The following is a 20,996-nucleotide window of genomic DNA, read 5'->3' on the forward strand; positions in this document are numbered from 1 at the left end:
CACATAACCAGTGCATGAACATCGTTTTGGCATATATTTTAGGATGATAGGATGAGCTCTATTTTGGCAGATCCTGTTCTGAAATACAAGTGCTGTCTGCGACATACCGACCTGGCACCTTTATTCTGAGTTGACCGTCCTTTCTAAAATACCATTCTTGGTCATTTATCTTTGCCAATTTCCTGATGAAATACGTGTAACTAATAGTGTTCTATAATTCTATAAAGCAGGCATTAACATTTAAGTTCCAGTTAGGTGCATAAATGTTTAGAATATTAGCATATGTGAATATTATCAGTTACATGTGTCACTTGGTACACTTAGGCACGACCATTTAATCTAGTGTTGACACGGTATAAGTGATCATGCCTACGTTTTGATGCATCAATGTGCGTTTGTGCTAGTATTTATAATGACTTTTAGGCATGCCTAGGTGCTGGTATAAAATTGGCACTAAGCACACTCCATTATAGCACAGGTAGACATAAATCGTTTGTTTCCAAAAATACAAGGTCCGGGGGGGGGGGGGGGGGGGGGTCATGCAATGGAAGCTACTAAGTAGTAAATTTAAAACAAATCAGAGAAAATATTTCTTCACTCAACCTGTAATTAAACTCTGGAATTCATTGCCAGTGAATGTGGTAAAAGCAGTTAGCAGGGTTTACAAAAGGTTTGGATAATTTCCTAAAAGAAAAGTCCATAAGACATTATTAAGATGGACTTGAGAAAATCCACTGCTTATTTCTAGGATAAGCAGCATAAAATCTGTCACGAATCTGGAATATCAAACGTGGAGCCAGATGTACTCACCTATGACGCTCTTATACCTCTCTTTGAATATCTCCAGTTTGGGCGTGCTTACTCTTAGGGCGCGTCTACACTTTGGGTGCATCTACACTGACGTCAGATGCCTTCAACTTTATAACCAGGAACTGCTCACTACCTCTTTGCCTCAGCTACAACCTGTTTGGTGTCTGGTGTGTTTTTCTTGTTGCTGTTCTGCCTGATCTGACTAGTGTCTGGACATGACCATTGCTGGATCGCTGCCTGACCTGACTACTGCTGGACCTGACCTCTGCTGGATCGCTGCCTGACTTGACTACTGCCTGGACCTGACCTCTGCTGAATCTCTGCCTGACCTGCCTGGACCTGACCACTGCTGGATCGCCGCCTGCCTTGACCACTGCCTGGTACTGACTTTTGCTCTGCTCTGTCTGTGCCGGGTCCTCTTCCTCACCCGACTCCTAAGTCCTTTTGGCCACCTTAACTCAGGGGCTCAATCGCTGGGGAACGGTGGTCGCTGCAGGTGAAGTGTTGGGTTTCTGACAGTTGGTCCTTGGATCAGCACAAGGGCTCACTTCTACTCCTACCTCGTGACAGATAGCTGAGGCCATGAACTTGTCAGATAAGCCCGACCTACCTGACCTAGAGTAGATGGTACGACAGCAACAGTCCCAACTGCATCAGTTATCGGGAGTTCTCCAAGATGTCTGTTCCTAGCTTTCTGCTATCCAGGCGCAGCACTGAACGGCAGGTGCCTCCACACCCACTCCGGCAGGCTTGCCACTCCGGGTTCCTGAACCACCTCGTTTTTGATGGATCTCCCATGGCCTGTCGAGGCTTCTTTAGCCGGTGCCTTATGCATTTTGAACTTCTGCCAGCGTCTTTCCCAACGGACTGCATTAAGGTAGTCTACATCATATCTCTGTAATCGAGTCAAGCCCTAGCTTGGGCTTCTCCCCTATGGGAACAACAGAATCCTATATTTACGGATCTTCCAGCTTTCCTTCATTGTTTCAGGATGGTGTTTGACGAGCCTGGGTGTCCTTCGGCCACTAGTGAGCTCCTCCGGCTCCAGCTTAAGCAAATCATTTTCGGACCCTTGCTTCAGAGTTGCGTTGGAATCAAGAAGCCCTAACTGCCATGTTTTGGCAGGGACTAGCTAAACCAATAAAGGATGAGCTTGTGGGACGGGACCGACTGGCCACGCTCGATGAACTTATAGCCTTATGCATTCAAATTGACATTTGGTTCCAGGAGAGGGCTCAAGAATGCGCTGCCCAGCGGCGGCCTCCTCGCCTAGCTCTTCGCTTTCAGTGACCCCTGCTACTGTCTTCTAGTCTGGATTCCTCACCAGAGGAATCTGATGAACCCATGGTGCTTGGTCGTTACCGCTTATTGGAACAGGAGAGGTCCCATCGTCGACTCAACAACCTCTGTCTTTATTGCGGATAGGCTGGTCATTTTCTCAGCAAATGCCCTCAGAAGGTGGGAAATGCCTATGCCTGGGAACTTCAAGGAGAGTGATCCTGGGCCTGTCGTCAAACCTTCCTAAGTCTTTGCTAACCTTCCAAGTCACCCTCCAATGGACTGGGACAACGATTGAGACTGTCACCCTCATAGACTTATGGGCTGCAAGAAACTTTATTAGTGCTAAGCTACTGCGGCAGTATGGGATTCCCGCACTACACGTGAATCCAGTTCTACAGGTAACTTCTGTTCAAAGAGAGGTTCTTCCTGGGGTGGTCTCTTGGATCTCTATTCCTCTTTGCCTATAATTGGGAAGCCTGTATCACGAAACCATCCAGCTTCTAGTTTTACCGCAATCCATCCACCCCGTAGTCCTAGGTCTTCCTTGGCTGTGTCTGTTGGATTATTTGCAGTAAATAATTAGCAGATTTTAGTACACACAGCTTCAGCTTTAGAAATGTTAATTTCTTTCTTCATCTCTCTCTCATTCACCCCTGAATAATTCACTGCTGAGTCACTTTAAAGTTGAAGTAACAAAACATCTGTTTACTCACAGTTTGTAGTTAGATTATAATCAGACAGGCTTTTATATACATATTACTATACATTTGTATTATCAGCTCCTTCCATGTGCTTAGATGGTAATGGATGCTCACACCACCATAGATCCTCTCAGGTTAGGAGAGATCATGAGCTCCATGTGCTCCATGTGCTGCATCTGCTGCATCTAACCCCCCACAGGAAGTTGCATAGCACTGTGACCTCTCTAAGTAATTCACATCAGAGGTCACAGAGTAATCACAGAGAAATAATAGGTGACAGGCAATGCATGCAAAATACAATTACATTCCAACAAACCCCTTCTCATGCATAACTGTCATGCAATTATTTATTCATACAAAGTCCAAGCTTTATACGCAAATTCACAAAATGTTCTCTGGGTAACGGTTTGGTCATGATGTCAGCTGTCATCTCACTGGTGTGACAATAGTGTAGACTGATGACCCCTTCTTTCGCCAACTCTCGCACGTTGTGGTATTTCGTTGCGATGTGCTTGGTGCGTGACTGAACCTTGTCATTCTGTGACAGTCGGATGCAGCTCTGATTATCTTCCATTATCTGGATTGGTCTCTTTTCAGCTATTCCAAAATCCAGCAAAAGTTTTTCAATCCACATCAGTTCTCTGCACGCTTCCGATACAGCCACATATTCAGCTTCTGTAGAAGACAAACTCACAATACTTTGTTTATGACTGGCCCATGAAATGTGTACATTTCCATACATAAACACATATCCACTTGTGGATTTATAATCAGAATGATCCCCTGCCCAATCTGAATCACAGTAACATATTAGTTTTGGATTACTATTGGCTGAAATCTTTAATTTACAATCAATGGTACCCTTTAAATACCTTACCATCCTTTTAACTGCAGTCCAATCTGATTTGGTAGGTGAGCTGACCCTTCTGCTCAAAATTCCTACTGCATTTGCTATATCAGCCCTGTATGTGGTAGCTAGATATAAAAGCTTACCTATGGCTGATCTATATTGGATGTTATCTGGTAAAGGTTCTCTTACTGTTTCATCCTTCAGAAAATCAGTGATCATGGGAGTGCTTACAACTTGGGCATCTTGCATACCTAAACTTTCAATAAGCTCATTTATTTTCTGCTTCTGGCTTAGAAGATAAGAACCATCATTTTGTTTCTCAATTTCTATACCAAGATAGTATGACACATTACCCAGTTCTTTTATCTCAACATTGAGGTTTAAACACTTTACAATGTCCTTGTACTCTTGCTCACTTTTGCTTGCAATGAGCAGATCATCAACAAAAGCTAAAATGTATGCATATTGTCCATTTGTGCACCTAGTGTACAAACATTTATCTGCTTCACCTTGCTTAAATCCTAAATTTGTCAATATTTCATGCAATTTATCATTCCAACATTCTGCACTTTGCTTTAATCCATAAAGACCTTTGTTTAATTTACACACTAGCTGTCTTTGTTTTGTATTTATGAAACCTGTTGGTTGTTCCATGTACAAGTCTTCAGTTATATCTCCATGAAGAAACGCTGTTTTCACATCAATGTGTTTGACTTGCATGCCTTTTGAGACTGCAATGCTCAGAAGTGTTCTGATTGTCGTGTGTTTCACTACAGGTGCAAACACTTCATCAAAATCTTCTCCATATTTTTGAAGATATCCCTTTGCGACTAATCTTGCTTTATACCTTTCCACTTTTCCTTGTGCATTCCTTTTTAACTTGAATACCCATTTGCATCCTATAGCTTTCTTGCCAGGAGGTAATTTTGTAAGAATCCAAGTATTATTTTTATCCAATGCATCAATTTCTTCTTGTGCAGCTTTATGCCATTCAGCAGCTTCTTCTGCTGGCATTTTCTCAATCTCATCCCATGTTAAGGGCTCTTGAGCTTCTGCTGACTTCGTTAGGTAAGACAGTCTTGGGGGTGGAACACCTTTGTTTTCCCTGGATGAGCGTCTGACAACAGGTTGGTCTGACCTTTCCGCATCCTCTAAATCTGAGAGTTCTTCTCCAATTGATTCCCCTTCTCCAACTGTACTGTCTTCTTCAATGATCCTTTCTGTGTCTGCTTCCTCTGCCTGTTCCTCGTTAGATACAGATGAGTTGCTTTCAGACATCTGCCTTGGTATGGCGTTTATATACACTGGCATGTCTATTATGGTTCTAGTTTCATATTCTGGATGATAAGGCTCATCTGGGATAATCCAGCCTTTATCAACCCTTTTGTTTTCATCAAAATATGTAACATGTCTTATGCCAACAATGCCAGTTTTCAGATTCAAAATTCTATATCCTTTGTGTCCTGGAGCATAGCCAACTAAAATGCCCCTTTCTGTTGTGGAATCCAGCTTATGCCTTCTTTGCTTTGGTACATGAGCATATGCTGTACTTCCAAATGTTCTTATGTGTGACAGGTTTGGCTTCCTACCATGCCATGTCTCATGTGGTGTGCGCTCAGCGCCTTTAGTTGGCATTCTGTTTTGTAGGTACACTGCTGTGAGAATGGCTTCCCCCCATAGTCTTTTAGGGAGATTGCTATCTGACAGCATACATCTGGTCATTTCCACAAGTGACCTAAATTTTCTCTCTGCAACAGAATTTTGCTCTGGTGTATAAGCTACTGTTGTGATATGTTGAATGCCTTCTTGTTCTAGAAATGTGCGCATGCTTTGTGAAGTGAACTCACCACCATTGTCGGTCTGAAGAACCTTTGGTTTTCTTTCAAATTTATTTCTCACCATGGCTACGTATTTCTTCAGCATGTCTGTGACTTGACTTTTTTCTTTCAGCAAATAGGCCACACAGTATCTAGAGAAATCATCCAAGAATATTAGCACAAATCTGTTATTTCCCAATGATGGGATATTAAACGGTCCACATAAGTCACTGTGTATTAAGTCCAGTACTTTATTACTCCTATTTCCTGTGTATGCAGGAAATGAGGGTCTTACACCTTTTTGAGTAACACAGTCTATGCATTTCTCAATTTTGCCAGCATCTGCACTTATCTGAATGCCTGTGGCTAGTTGCCTACTGTAAAGATCCTGGATCACCTTAGAATCACGATGTCCCAGGCGGCGGTGCCAGATTTCCAGACTACATTTACCATCATTCTTCCTTACTTGCACCATATGTGAGGCTTCACCTGAAATGTTCAGCTTATAAACATCATTATGCATAAAAGCTTCAGCATACACTTCATCATTTTTAGAGATTGTGCACTTACTGTTTTCAAAATGAATCACAAATCCCTTCTTATCTAATGTAGATACACTAAGCATATTGCAAACTGCTTGGGGAATATACAAGACATCACTTACAGGAATTTCTTTAACTTCATTAGACACTTTGCATTTTAAGAATCCAATACCTTTTGCTTGGATCTTAGCAGTCCCTGCGTTTGCAGTTTTAAGAATACCTTCCTCTGGACACATTTCCTGAAAGAAATCTTTACAATTGGTTAAATGGCATGTGCTCCCTGAATCCAAAATCCAAGTACTTTCATTTGAATTATTATTTACCATAGTCAAAGATTTTTCTGCCATTAGAAAACCCTTGTGTTTATCTTTGTCCTTCATACATTTCCTGGTTTGAAAATTCTTTAGTTCCATTGGCTTAGGTGAGCTAGAGGGAGTGTTTTGTGTTTCCTTACACCATTTAGATACATGTCCCTCCTTTCCACATGAGTAGCAAATCAGCTTGCCCTTGGGTGGAGTTTTCCCATAGCTCCGCCTTCCTCTGTTCTTTGCCAAGAAATTTGTTTCATTTCTCTCTGACTTGCTTTGAGAACACATCTCCTCAGAATCATTTATTATGCATTCCTGCCTTAGTTTTGATGTTGTCTGTTCAAAAGATTGCCCTTCAATGGCCTCATTTACAGACCTAAAAACATCAAACTTCTTTGATAGTGAGGTAAAAAGAAATGCTCTTTTCAATGCATCACACATGGGAATTCCAGAAAGTTCTAGCTTTTGAAATGAAGACATAAGATGCATAATGTGATCATTACATTTACTTTTATCCCTTAATTTGGTTTCATTCAACTCTGCCAGCCAAATTGGTTGCTGCTTTGCATATGTAGTTGCATACATAGTTCTCAGTTTATATAAAATGTCCTTTGGTGTATCTTTTCCCTCCACTAATATGGCTTGTTTCTCTGAGAGAGCTTCCAAAAGCATGCACTTCACATAATAGTTTGCATTGTCCCATTCAGCCATATTTTCAGCTGTTCTGTCTTGGTCTAAGCATATATTTAATCTTTTTGCTCGAAGGAGACATATGAATCTTAGTTCCCACTGCTGATAATTAAACTCAGTTAATTTAGGCACCTTGAGAGAATAGAACAATGGTGAATTTCTTCCCTCAGCCATTTTCTTAGCCTTCTGTCTGCTGTGTGGGGGGAGAGAGAGACAGACTGAATCTTTCCTTTAAAACTTAAGAGAAAAATGTGGCCTTTTTTTCTGCCTGGTAATATTTCTCTTCTTTTTCAATTCCTGGACCCTGGGCCCATAACCCTTTTGTTGGATTATTTGCAGTAAATAATTAGCAGATTTTAGTACACACAGCTTCAGCTTTAGAAATGTTAATTTCTTTCTTCATCTCTCTCTCATTCACCCCTGAATAATTCACTGCTGAGTCACTTTAAAGTTGAAGTAACAAAACATCTGTTTACTCACAGTTTGTAGTTAGATTATAATCAGACAGGCTTTTATATACATATTACTATACATTTGTATTATCAGCTCCTTCCATGTGCTTAGATGGTAATGGATGCTCACACCACCATAGATCCTCTCAGGTTAGGAGAGATCATGAGCTCCATGTGCTCCATGTGCTGCATCTGCTGCATCTAACCCCCCACAGGAAGTTGCATAGCACTGTGACCTCTCTAAGTAATTCACATCAGAGGTCACAGAGTAATCACAGAGAAATAATAGGTGACAGGCAATGCATGCAAAATACAATTACATTCCAACAGTGTCTGCACTCTCCTAACATCAACAGGAGCATCTGTGAGATCGTCAAGTGGGGGCAACAATGTTTTTCTAACAGTCTGGATGCTGTTCTGCTATGCCCCAGATCCCTAACCCATCCTACCCTTTCTTGCGCCACCCAGGGATCCCATCTGTCACCTGAATATGCTGACTTTTCTGACGTCTTCAGCAAGAAGGAGGCCAATCGGCTTTCTCCCCACAGGGACTTTGACTGTTCCATCGACTTACTCCCTGGGAAGAATCCTCCACGCAGTCGACTGTATACTCTTTCTCGAGATGAGTCCCAGGCCAAGAAGGACTACATTCAAGAGAACCTTAAAAAAGGGTTTATCCGTCCTTCCGCGCCAGCAGGGGCTGGGTTTTTCTTTGTCACCAAGAAAGATGGGACTCTTCTACCCTGCATAGTTTATCGAGGATTAAACGACATCACTGTCAAGAATCGCTATCCACTTCCACTCATACCAGAATTATTTGATCCCCTATAAGGGTCTACCGTTTTCACCAAACTGAATTTCCAAGGAGCCTACAATCTGATCCAAATTTGCAGTGACGACGAATGGAAGACGGCTTTTAATACGCACGATGGGCATTATGAATACCGGGTCATGCTATTCGGCCTATGCAATGCTCCAGCTGTCTTCCAAAACTTCATCAATCACATTCTCCGGGATCTCCTATATTCCTCTGCTATAGTGTACCTGGATGATATACTCATCTTCTCTTCATCCCCTCAAGAACATCCGATCCACGTACAAACTGTGCTCCTATGAGTTCGAGACAATCAACTATATGCTAAACTCGAGACGTGCTCCTTTCTTCAAACCTCCATTCCCTTTTTGGGATACATTATTTCTGCTACTGGACTACAAATGGATCTGGATAAATTACAGGCTATTCAAAAATGGCCTCAACCCCAAACCCTGTGAGCTTTGCAATGTTTTTTGGGCTTCGCCAACTACTACAGACAGTTCATCAACCAATACTGTCTCATCGCAGCCCCTCTTACTGCTCTCACCGAAAAAGGGGCAGACATCAAGAATTGGACTCCTGCAGCCCTTCAAGCTTTCGACCATCTGAAACAGGCTTTTCTTTCTGCCCGATTCTCCGGAGCCTGGACGTGACTCGACCCTTCATATTGGAAGTGGATGCCTCCTCTCTGTGGGCTGGAGCAATTTTGTCCTAACCCTCCTCGGCCAGGAAATGCCACCTATGTTTCTTCTTTTCCATAACGTTTACACCCACTGAACGTAACTACACAATTGGGGACCGGGAATCATTAGCTTTGAAGCTCATGCTTCAAGAATGGCGTTATCTCTTAGAGGGAACAAGTCACCCATTCACAGTCATAACAGATCACAAGAACCTCCTATATCTACAAGACGTGAAATGTCTGAATCCAAGACAGGCTCGATGGTCCTTGTTTTTTGCCCATTTTGACTTCTGCCTGACATTTCGGCTGGCAGAGAAGAATAGTCGGGCTGATGCTTTGTCCAGGGCCTTTCAACCACAAGAAGACACTGACAAACCTCGACCCATGTTAAATTCTGCTTGTGTTGTAGCTTCAGCTTATCTGCCCATTCCTCTAGGAATCACTCCGGTTCCCTCCAGACTTCGTTGTTCTATTCTGAGATGGGGTCACTCTTCACATCTGGCTAGACATCCAGGGTTTCGTAAGACTCTGCATCTCATCCAGCGGTACTACCGATGGCCTCAGATGGCTCAGGACATCTGACACTTCATTACTTCCTGCCCTACCTGTGCACGTAATAAGAACACTCATGCTAAACCCTGGGGCTCCTTCAACCTTTGCCTGTCTCTAGCGTCCCTTGGCAGGAACTCTTCATGGACTTGATCACCGACCTGCCTGCTTCTGACAGGAACATGGTAATCTGGGTGGTGGTGGATTGACTGTCCAAGATGGCCCATTTCGTTCCTATGCCCTCTCTTCCGTCAGCGACAAGTTTGGCTCGGGCCTTCATCCAGCACATATTCCACCTCCATGGGCTTCCTCAAAGGATAGTGAGTGACCGGGGCCCTCAGTTTACTTCTCGATTCTGGAGAACTCTTTGCTCCACTTTTGGAATCACCACTGATTACTTGGCTGCTTACCATCCACAGACGAACGGACTGGTAGAACGAACCAATCAAACACTCAAGAATTTTCTTCGTATGCATGTAAACAGCAAGCAGGACAATTGGTCCGCCCTTCTTCCCTGGCCTGAATTTGCATACAACAATAACCTGCATGAGTCCTCCCGCATGTCTCCATTCTATGTAGTTTATGGTCGCCATCCTCGTTTACCTCTGCCCATTCCTGGAGCCTCGGAACTCCAGCAGCTCATTCCGCTCTCCAAAACATTCAGGACACCTGGGATCAAGTTCAGACTCTTCTCCAGCAAGCTGCAGCCCATCATAAGCGCTTCGCTGATCAACAGCGTAGACCAGCTCCTGTCTTCCAACCAGGACAAAAGGTCTGGTTAAGTACCGAATACCTGTGCCTTCGGCTACCCTCCTATAAATTTGCCCCACCCTCTAAGTGGCACCCTGAACCCATATGACCCAATCTCCTTGACACTTCTCCAGACCCTGAATTCGAGGTAGCAGAAATCTTTGACTCTAAACGCTGTGCAGGCAAACTGTATTACCTAATCTCATGGAAACATTATGGTCCAGAAGATAATTCCTGGGAGCCCGCTAGTAATCTACATGCTCCTGACCTGCTCAGATTTCCATTCTTGTTATCCATCCAAGCCCAGACCGGACCAGAGAGTGGGCCATGAAGGGGGGGTACTGTCACAAACCTGGAATATCAAACATGGAGCCAGATGTACTCACCTATGACGCGCTTTTACCTCTCCTTTGAATATCTCCAGTTTGGGCACGCATACACTTTGGGCGTGTCTACACTGACGTCAGACGCCTTCACCTTATTTTTTTTTTAAATCTTTATTTATGATTTTTAATCACATTACAAGCATCAAACACTTGAGTAGGTAATTCAGAAAGAAAACATTTACATAAGAATATATTCTTATATATATAAAAAAAGGAAAAAAAAAAAAGGAAAATGATATGTCTTGTCTTAGACCACCATCTGAGGGGGGTTGATTAATTATACTCAGGAGAGAAAAATCATGAGGAAAAAAAAAACTTAAAGAAAGGCTTAACGGTTTGTCCACTATACAATTATCCATCTTAACCCTGGAACCAATATTAGGCGTCTCCAATCTGTTTCATGACAACTTTTTCTGATCTATAAATTGTTTCAAATGAATAGGATTAAGGAAAATGTATTTAACACCCAAATATTTTATGTTGCATTTACATGGATAGTTCAAATTAAAGGTAGCTCCCAATGCCAAAGTAGCTGGTCGTAGTTCTAGGAATTCTTTTCTTCTGGCCTGTGTCAATTTGGTGACGTCTGGGAAAACCCAGATCTTCCCTCCATAAAAAGGAGTCTGCAAATTCCTTAAGGCCATTTTTCTCACATGATCTAAGTCTTGTTGGAATACAAACGACACCAGCAATGTTTGTCTATCAGTTATAGTAGTCAATGAAGTTTCCAACAATTCTGAAACATTAAGGTCTCTTTGTAGATTCAGAGATTCCTGTAAATCTCCATTTGTTTTTTTTTTTATTGGGAGATAATAAATTTTATTCAAAGGTGGTATATCAGTAGAAGCAAACTTTAAATTTTCAGTCAGATACCTTTTAAATATATCTAAAGGCGAGTACACAGATGTTCGAGGAAAATTTATCAATCGGAGATTTAATCTCCGATTGTAATTTTCAAAGTATTCAAGTCTATGGTGTATCTGTGTGTTGTCCTGTATCAATTTTGAGGTAATTTCCTTCATTTTAATAGAATCCACATTCAAAAGGTTTATCTTTTCATTCAAATCATTTTTCATATCTGCAAATGCAACATTTAAACTTTGAAAATTTTCAGAAAGTTTGTCAATCTTGCCTGTTGAAGTCTTCATAGTATTGTCCAAACGCTGGAGGACTTCCCAAATCGCCTCCAGCGTTACCTTCGCAGTTGGTGGGGCTCTTGTTGTTGTTGGCCTCTCTTGCAGGGTCACATTGCCCTTCGATTCCGTTGTTAGGGGAATTCCGGCAGATAATCCGACTTGTTGGCCCAGCAGCGAGGCTCCTTCTCCGACTTCCGGGGTCCTAGCTTCACCTTCAAAGTCGAGTACTGCCGGCTGCAAAGGCGGGAAAAGCGTCGGAGGAGACAACGAAGTGTCTATTCCCTGGTTCTCAGCGTCTCTCTGCGCCGGTAAATCAGCGGGACCTCCAGACGTCAATAGAGTGGATTGCCGCATTAGGAACCGTTCCATCGTCTGCTGGTCGGGCGTTGATGTCAGTGACGGCTGGGCTCCCGTCCTAACGGTTCCCTTCCTCTTAGTATGAGGCATAACGAGGGAAAAAATTTTCAAGTAAGTTTTAGAGAAAACTAAGAGGAATCAAAAAAAAAACTTAAGCAGCGTTGGAGTAGTCACAGATGCGAGCAGTTGTTACCGCCGCCATCTTGCTCCCCCCCCAATATGTTTACTCTTCAGATGCCTTCACCTTATAACCAGGAACTGCTCACTACCTCTTTGCCTCAGCTACAACCTGTTTGGTGTCTGGTGCATTTTTCTTATTGCTATTTTGCTGACCTGACTACTGCCTGGACCTGACCTCTGCTGGATTGCTGCCTGACCTGACTACTGCTGTACCTGACCTCTGCTGGATCGCTGCCTGACCTGACTACTGCCTGGACCTGACCTTTGCTGAATCGCTGCCTGACCTGACTACTGCCTGGACCTGACCTTTGCTGAATCGCTGTCTGACCTGACTACTACCTGGACCTAACCTCTGCTAGATCGCTGCCTGACCTGACTTCTGCCTGGACCTGACCACTGCTTGGATTGCTGCCTGACCTGACTTCTACCTGGTACTGACTTTTGCTCTGCTCTGTCTGAGCCGAGTCCTCTTTCTCACCCGACTCCTAAGTCCTGTTGGCCACCTAAACCCAGGGGCTCAACCGCTGGGGAACGGTGGTCGCCGCAGGTGAAGTGTTGGGTTTCTGACAGCTGGTCCTTGGATCAGCACAAGGGCTCACTTCTACTCCTACCTCGTGACAAAATCTGTTTTACTGTTATGAGATCTTGCCAAGTACTTGTGACTTGGAAACAGGATACTGGGCTTGATGGACCTTTGGTCTGTTCCAGTAAGGCAATGCTTATGTTTTTATGTTTTTAGGTGAGTAACTACGCTTTACTGAGAAGGGGATAATAAAAAGCTACTTCAGAAAACATTTGTATTGGCTCGAAAATCAATTTTGCAAAATTGAAGGATTGATGAACCTCCATCAATCATCCAGTAGTCTAATGGGGATGGAGCGCTTGTGAGCACAGGGTCCCAGTCCCCAGCTATGGAAGAAGTTTCAGCAGGTCTGGGAGCCTCTGTGGATCAATATAACACATAGAACTTGTAGTTGGCTTTTGAATTGCTGAACTGGTTGAATCACTGTCATATATTGGGAGGGAGGGTAAATAGGGGGAAAAGTGTGGTATAGCTGGCATCAGAGAGACAACATTTTGTAAGTTAGTCCTCAGAGGAGAGTGAAAATTCAACACATTTCTCTTAGGTGATATTAACTGTTTAGCTGAAAGGAGTATGGGGGAGTTGGAGAGTATGGGTGACTAGGAGGAGGGGGAGAGACCAAAACAAACCGGGGTTCTTATAGTATACTACTTCAGTAAACATGGTAGCTTGTGACAGCTGCTGCTTGTTGAATTTTACCTACAAAAGGACAAATTGGTACATTATCTTTTTATACAGCAATTTGTATCTTTATTTGTGTAGCCATACAAAGTGTTTGGCTGTTTAAGATGATTTTTTAAAAATAGTGGTTTACAGCACAAGACTATCTGTACTTCAGCAAAAAGCAACTACTAGCTAGTCACACTTGCAGCAAGGATTAACACTGGCTGCACATACTGTAGCAGGGTTTGCTTAATCACTCATACTCTAGCTGACATCATTTTCAGGCACCTTTATGACTTCGCATGCAATTTTCCTTAAGTTAGTCACTCATATTTCTATCTAATCTGTCTATATGTTCCACCTCTGCGTACATTCTATGCTGGCTGTTAAGACTGTGTTCCCTAAACCTGTCCTGGGGACTCCCCAGCCTGTTAGGTTTTCAGGATATCCACAATGCATATTCATGAGATGTTTGCATGCAGTGGGGCCAGTACATGTAAATGTCTCTCATAAATATTCATTGAAGATATCTGAAAACTTGACTGGCTGGAGAGCCCCCAGGGCAGGTTTGGGAACCACTGTGTTAAGGTGTTATAATGTGTATTGTATTGACATTGGTAAGTAGCGTACTATACCATAATGTATACTGCTATTTGAAATTTTTCTTCTGCTGTTATTGTCTGTTGCCTATGTCTAATTATTCTTGATGTGCACTGCCTTGGATGAATTTCTTCAAAATGGCGGTAAATAAATAAATCTACTGTTGATAGCAACTGTGTTTCTTGAGTAATAAATACATGATGCTGAAAAGTTGTATCAAATGTCATACTTGCTGATGAGTTTTAATAACAATATATGTGTCCCTGTAAGTTTTCTATAAATCAGTTTATAACACACACTAGCAAACCAAGGATTCAGTTGTAAAATAAATAGTAAATGTACAATGTTGATATTTATCAAATTCAAGATCAGAAAATTGAATACTGTTATTTTTGTCAGTATTTGGCAACTGGTATCTTAAATCTTTTAAGAAATTTTCTTGTTTTTATATGTGTATACTGACAATCTTTCTTTTCCTGCTGGTCTTTCCTAATCACTAAAATTATGTACATCAGAGCTCTGAAGTTCCAGGTCCAGCCATCTGTCAACAGGTTTCTGAGGATACAGACCAAGAGGTAAGTTGCCATGAACACAGTTTAATTCCTAAAAATTCTTTCTTTTATACAGTTTGCAATGTAGGAATATCTAAGTAGCAGTACCTGCTGAAGGTATATCTAAACATTTGTTATTTCCTATTCTTTCTGCTAGACCAGTCCAGACCAGTGGGTTGAGTTCCTTTACCTATCTGCAGGTGGAGGTAGCAATACTGAACTATTCCTGCAACATCACAGGTATAAGGGCTGCTGCAGCCTGAAATTCTCCACTATTTCTCTACCTCCAGCAGATGGTGTAGGTTGGTCTGATCTGGTGCAGCTGATCCTTTGCCTAGTTATGATCCCCAGGACATAGTCCTCAGCATGCATCCTTAGGGTTCATACCATGGGAAGGGGGAAAGGGTTAGGTGCCCCCCCCCCCCCACACACACACAAAGCTTACTGCTGCAAAATAATTAAAAAAAAAAAGATAAATTTGACCTTTGAGCTTTATATTATACAGTACAATATATTTAACATTTTGTCTGCTAAATTACCAAAAGGTGAATTAAGAATAGGAGAACAATATACTCCTCAAATTACAAAATAAAAGAAAATAACAAGACATTTAAAATCAAGATAGCAAAAATTTCTTAAACATGAAAGTCTTTAACAATCTCCTAAAACGAATATAAGAAGGTTCTGTACATATTACAGAAGGTAATGAGTTCCAATATTTTATAGCCTGAAATAAAAAAGAATTGGTAAAATAGTTTTTTGAGCGAACATTAATCAATGATGGAAAATGTAATAGCAAAGTATTCTGAGTACGAGAATTTCGGCTGAAAGAAGAGGTAGAAGAGGCTTACACATGTAGCTTGGACCTAGTCCATGAAGAGCTCTAAATACCATTGTACAAATTTTGAAAAAGCAGCAGACGTGTATAGGTAGCCGATGAAGCTTAATAAGATATGGGCTCGCCCTTTCAGTGCAACTAGCATTAAAGACTAATTGTACCAAAAAGGCAAGCCCATATCTTATTATTATTTCTCTTGTTTGTAAAGAGAATAAAGTTCTTTCACAAAAAATATATATAGAAGAGTCAAAGTGAAAGCAGTTTTACATAAACTCTGGGGGCTGTCAGTGAAAGAAGCAGCAGGCAAACCTGGCTGCTCTGGTGAGTACCAGGCTGGGTTCTGTGTCCCAGTGAGGTTTTATTGACACAACACCACAGGCAGGGGGATGCCCGGTGGCAGGCAGTGTGGTGCTTGTGGAAGCTAGTTCTGCAACCCAACTTGTCATAGCCCCCTCTCCAGATCAGCTGTGGTAGAGTTGGAAGGAATCCTCCTAGGGGGAGTGCATTATTGCTAACCACCCCCCCCCCCAATTCAGCCATGTTTTTTGTGAGCCTGAGCTTTTTGGTGGAAACAGTGGCCATCTTGTCACTGTCCCACCAGAACATAGAGTAGTGCTGAGAGTTGCAGCATTCCACTTAGGTGAGAGTGAGATCTTGAATCCTCATGCAGACCCACAGCCCAACTCAGAAGGTTCCCATCAAGGTCCCCAGGGGCATTGCTGGCTTCAAATGATCATAGAAGGGATCAAGATGTCCCTAGAAGGAAGGACTTTCACTGAAGGGGCTGCCCTGCATCCCCCGTGCAATAGAGGGCCCCTGGAACTTCCACGCAAAGCGACAACAGCAGTTCAGCGGAGATTCCAATACTGATTGGCTCGAGTCTCCTCAATGACACCTCTTGAACCCTGAGGACAGGCACAAGGAGAAATGACCAATTCATGTACAAAGAAGTGGATTCTGAGTAGTTACATTCTTTAGAAGGGAGTGGCTTGGGCAGCTCATTGACATGGTCTTTGAGGGTCTGCCCATTCCATTACTGTTTCTAGAGGTTCTGTCTGGAGTGGTTTTGCACAGCTTTGAAAGCTTTTCCCCCTTCATATGGTCCTTTCCCAGATGGTCCTGTTGGAGTGGGAGGTTCCATATGGCATGTTCCCAGGCACCAGGCTTCTGGGTAGACTACCCTCTACCATGGGAGGATTTAGACAAGATGTTGTGACTCCCCAGGGTGGACATGCTGGTCATAGCAGTGACCAAGAAGATGATTATCTCTGTAGAAGGGAGCATGGCATGAAAGAAAACCTATGACAGGAGGATGGAGCAGCACTTGAAGCAGTCCCTCACCACTTCATCTTCATAAGTTCAGGTCTCTATATGTGAGGGCTATGTAGCCCATGCTCTCCTATAGTGGGTCCAGCAACTTCCTGAGTCTCCAGAGGCTGCACACTGGATCCAGGGGCAGCCTTCTTGGTTGACATCCTCTACTCTCTCATCTGCATTTCCTCCTGATCAGCAGTAGTGGCTCAGAGATAGCTAGCATATCAGCCTCCAAAATGCAATTGAGCAAGCTGCCCTTTAGTGGCTATATACTCTTTGTGGAAGATCTGGAGAAACTGGTCAAGGACCTGGGGGAGGCCAGGCCACAGTGTCTCCCTGAGGATTGACCTGTGTCTTGGGTCTTATTGAGCAGGTACAGAGCAAAGAATGGCAGATGGTTTTGCTTTGTGCAGCATCCTTCTGGCTTTTGGGTTCCCAGTGAGGCACAGCCAGGCCCCTCAGTGGTGAAAATGGGAGGCAGGCTTTTCCTGTTCCGCCATGAGTGAACCTGCGTCATCTCCAAACAGTGGGTCTTGGAGATGATATGCCAAGAGTATTCTCTGAAATTCACAGAACCCTATTCTGATGCCTTTATGACATATCTATGCAATTCTGCAAACAAGAGAAAGGTCACTGTATCCACCTTCTAGCAATTGCTACAACTAGGAGCAGTGTAGTCTGTACCAAGTAGAAGAACCAGGGGCATTACTCCATTTATTTCATAGTGATCAAGAAAATTGGCTCACATATGCCAATCCTGGGTCTTAAGGGGGTCAACGTCTCCCTCTGAGTACCTCACTTCCACATGGTGGCCCTGGAATTGGTTATTGCATCAGTCTGGCCAGATGTTTTTCCAGCAGCTCTAGATCTCATGGAAGCCTACCTGCACATCCCCAATTCAGAAACCCCACAAGTGTTTCCTCCATTTTTGCATGATGGGCAAACATTTTCAGTTCAAGGATGGCAACAGCACCCCAGACCTTCTCCAAGGTTTGATGGTAGTAGTGGTGGCTTATGTCCACCAACAGGACATCTGAATACATCCCTATCTGAATAATTTGTTGGTCCAAGCTGACTTGAAGGAGGACTTGCAAAGAGCCACAGCGGTGGTGATCTTTCTGTGGAATTCTTGGGATGGGTAGTAAATCATATCAAGAGTCAGTTATCCAAAACCCAGGAATTGGAATATCTCTGTGTCCACTTCCGCACCAAGTAGGGAGTAGTATTCCTTCCCCAGCAGCACATGCTCAGATTGGATACTCAGAAATGGCAACTTTGTGGCATCCGTGTGAGTGGCACATACCTGCTGCTCTTCTGATCCTTCCAGTGGTTTGGTTTGAGCTTGATTCTTTTCCCTGGTGTTATGGGGAACGGAAGGGAACAGCAAAGGCTAGGCTTCCAGCATCTAATCGACTCCCTCCTGTGCGGCGGACCATGCTTTAAGGTTTTCAGGTTGCCACAGAGTCTACATACATTATCCCTTCTGCCCAAGTGCTGTTGGCATCTGTTCTCAGCGGCAATGGGTTTCCCTGAGCTCTGCAAATTGAATGGCTGCCCACCAACCTGGAGGAAGTTTGCTGGAGGATGAACAGCAAGGAGTAGAGCCAGGAAATTCTACAACCTCTGGCAGTTTCCTCTCCCTGAGAAGGATCCATCCCAAAGAAACTGGCACTCTTGGAATCTCAGGCTCATCCAGCTCTGAGTGAAGGAAGTGGAGAGAATTTAGCACTGGCTAGAACTTTGCGGAAGGTTCTCGACCTGTTGTTATTACCATGGAGGTTCTCTTTGAGGCAATGCAAGGTTTGAACACCTCTTTTACAACTTTTTTAAGGGAAACCTGATGGTGATATGAAAGATTTGCATAAGAAAATTGCTTTCCAGGCCCAGGAGTTTGACCAGCGATCTGCTAAAGTGCCATCTTTAGAACAGAGAGTCAAAGAAATTCAAGAGTTTGATGAAGTGACTGTGAGGGATAGAACATTTATGCAGAGAAAGTCAGAATATCTCAAGAACCAGTTGAGAAGTAACATTTTGCGCTTCTTGAATTTTCCCGTCCCCACTTGGTGAGAGGCGTTAATTAAAAGAAGTTCTTAAGATCCCAGAAGAAGCTCTTCCTCCTACTATTAGAGCGCGGTATATTGTTGTAAAATATGCTGGAGGAATGGAGAATCCTGGTCAACATACTTCAGAGATGAACTTAACTGGTTTTCTTGAATCATCACTTGAAGTAGTGACTCAGAGACTCACTTTGGTTGTCACATTTGCACTGGAACTGGATCAGAATAACATACTGCATTTATATTTCTGTAATATTAATCAGCAGAAGAAGTGCCAGGACTTCTTGGTTCTTCGGCCAAGAGTGGTGGCATTGAAAGGCAATTTTGTTGTGAAATTACCCTGTATATGTGTGGTACTTAAAGATGGTGTAACATATAATTTCTTTGACCTTAAATAGCTCTTGGAATTTGAAGTGGCACAGGAGGAAAATAAGATTTCTTTATAGTGTACCCAGCATTTGGTTACCACTGTTAGACGGGCTAGGATGGGCTTAGTGGAATGACATTCTCATTTTTTTTCTTTTTTCTCTTGATATCTTTTTGCTAGATATTGGATCCATTTTTATGTACTGTATTTGGATTTATTTTATTGTGTGATTGATTATATTGCCTCTATTCATTTTTCCTATTATGGATATTTTTAAATTATTTTAATCTTTAAATTGTTAAAAATAAAAGTTAAAAAATAAATCGCAACTTTGCACCCAAAAAGCTCTGTGGGCCTGGGATTACTGGCAGCCAGGACCCTGGAGATAGTTCTGTGGGCCAAAGCTCATATGCGCCTGCTACATCATACCTTGCTGTCTCACTGGGCACCTCAATTCTGGGATTTTGAGGTGTGACTGCCTCTACCAAGAGCAGTATCTCACAGCCTGAGTTGGTGAGACCATGCCAATAATCTTTTCTGGGGAGTGGGTTCCCTTGGACTCTCCCAAGTGAATAGTAGTGACTAATCAGGTGCTTCAAGGGCAGTGGCCCATCAGTTGCCTGGAGATCAGAGCCTTTTAGTTGGTGTTGCACCACTTTTTTCCCCTGGTAAAAGGGAAGGTAGTCAGGGTGATATCAGACATTGCCACAGGACACCCAGTGGTTGCTTACATCAACAAGCAGGAAAGGACCCAGAGTACAGTGGTGACCCTGGAAGCCAGATGGATTTGCAGGTGGGCCAATAGTCACCTCTCAGCCATTTCGGTGATGCACATCACCGGCAGTGAGAATGTGCAAGTGGACCTACTCACCCACTATACTGGACCCAGGGGAGTGAAAGCTGATCTCCTTGGTGTTCCAGCTACTAATGGATCACTGGGGCCTTTTGACGTTCAATCTCATGGCAATGTGACAGAAAACCAGGTGCAATTGTTTCTTCAGTTGCAGGAAGGAACTCAGCTTGGCGAGCATCGATGCAGTGGTTCAGCCTTGGCCTCAGCAGGTGCTCCTCTATATGCCCCCCCTTTGGCCTCTCATAGGCAGGATCCTCCAAAGGATCACCAGGCATTCATTTCTTCTAATTGCCCTGAACTGACCACACCATCCCTGGTATTTGACCCTAGTCTTGAGACCTTTGCTGCCCCTTTCAGGGGAGCAGGACCTTCTAATTCAAGGCCTGGTGGCCATGGAAAACCCAGATCTCTTTTGGCTTATAGCATGGACCTCGAAAGGAGGTATCTGAGGAACAAGGCATATTCATCCTTAGTTATTTCTAAACTGCTTAAAGCCTGTTGTTGATCTACCTCCCTAGTGTACATCAGGGTCTGGCGGGTCTTTGAGCACTGGTGCTTGGATCTTGGAAGATAGAGGTTACAGAAATTCTAGAATTCTTAGAGAGAGGTCTGAAGCAGAAGCTAATTCTCCACTCCTTGAAAGTGCAGGCAGCAGCCCTATCATATTGTACAAGTAAGCTCCAAGGGACCTTTCTTGCATTGCAAGCTGATATTTGGTGGGTTTATAACTTCCATTATGGCCTGCCTTCCACAATATGATCTTAATTTGGTCTTATACGTGCAGGTTCCCCTTTCGAGCCTTTGAAAGGCACCTCGCTAAAGGATCTTACTTTTGAAGACAATATTTCTGGTGGCCATCTGTTGT

The 20,996-nt window shown here is 43.2% G+C and overlaps 1 protein-coding gene across 1 annotated transcript in view; it reads left to right on the top strand.

Moving 5' to 3' along the window:
- The window catches only part of SWT1 (SWT1 RNA endoribonuclease homolog), a 391,485-nt gene that overhangs the window by 143,027 nt on the left and 227,462 nt on the right, over positions 1-20,996 (top strand). The window contains exon 7 of the mRNA XM_030205715.1: positions 14,667-14,726. Coding sequence (XP_030061575.1) covers positions 14,667-14,726 — 60 coding nt within the window. The remainder of the gene's footprint in view (positions 1-14,666; positions 14,727-20,996) is intronic.

Source organism: Microcaecilia unicolor, chromosome 6, assembly GCF_901765095.1.
Source record: "Microcaecilia unicolor chromosome 6, aMicUni1.1, whole genome shotgun sequence".
Classification (NCBI taxonomy): domain Eukaryota; kingdom Metazoa; phylum Chordata; class Amphibia; order Gymnophiona; family Siphonopidae; genus Microcaecilia; species Microcaecilia unicolor.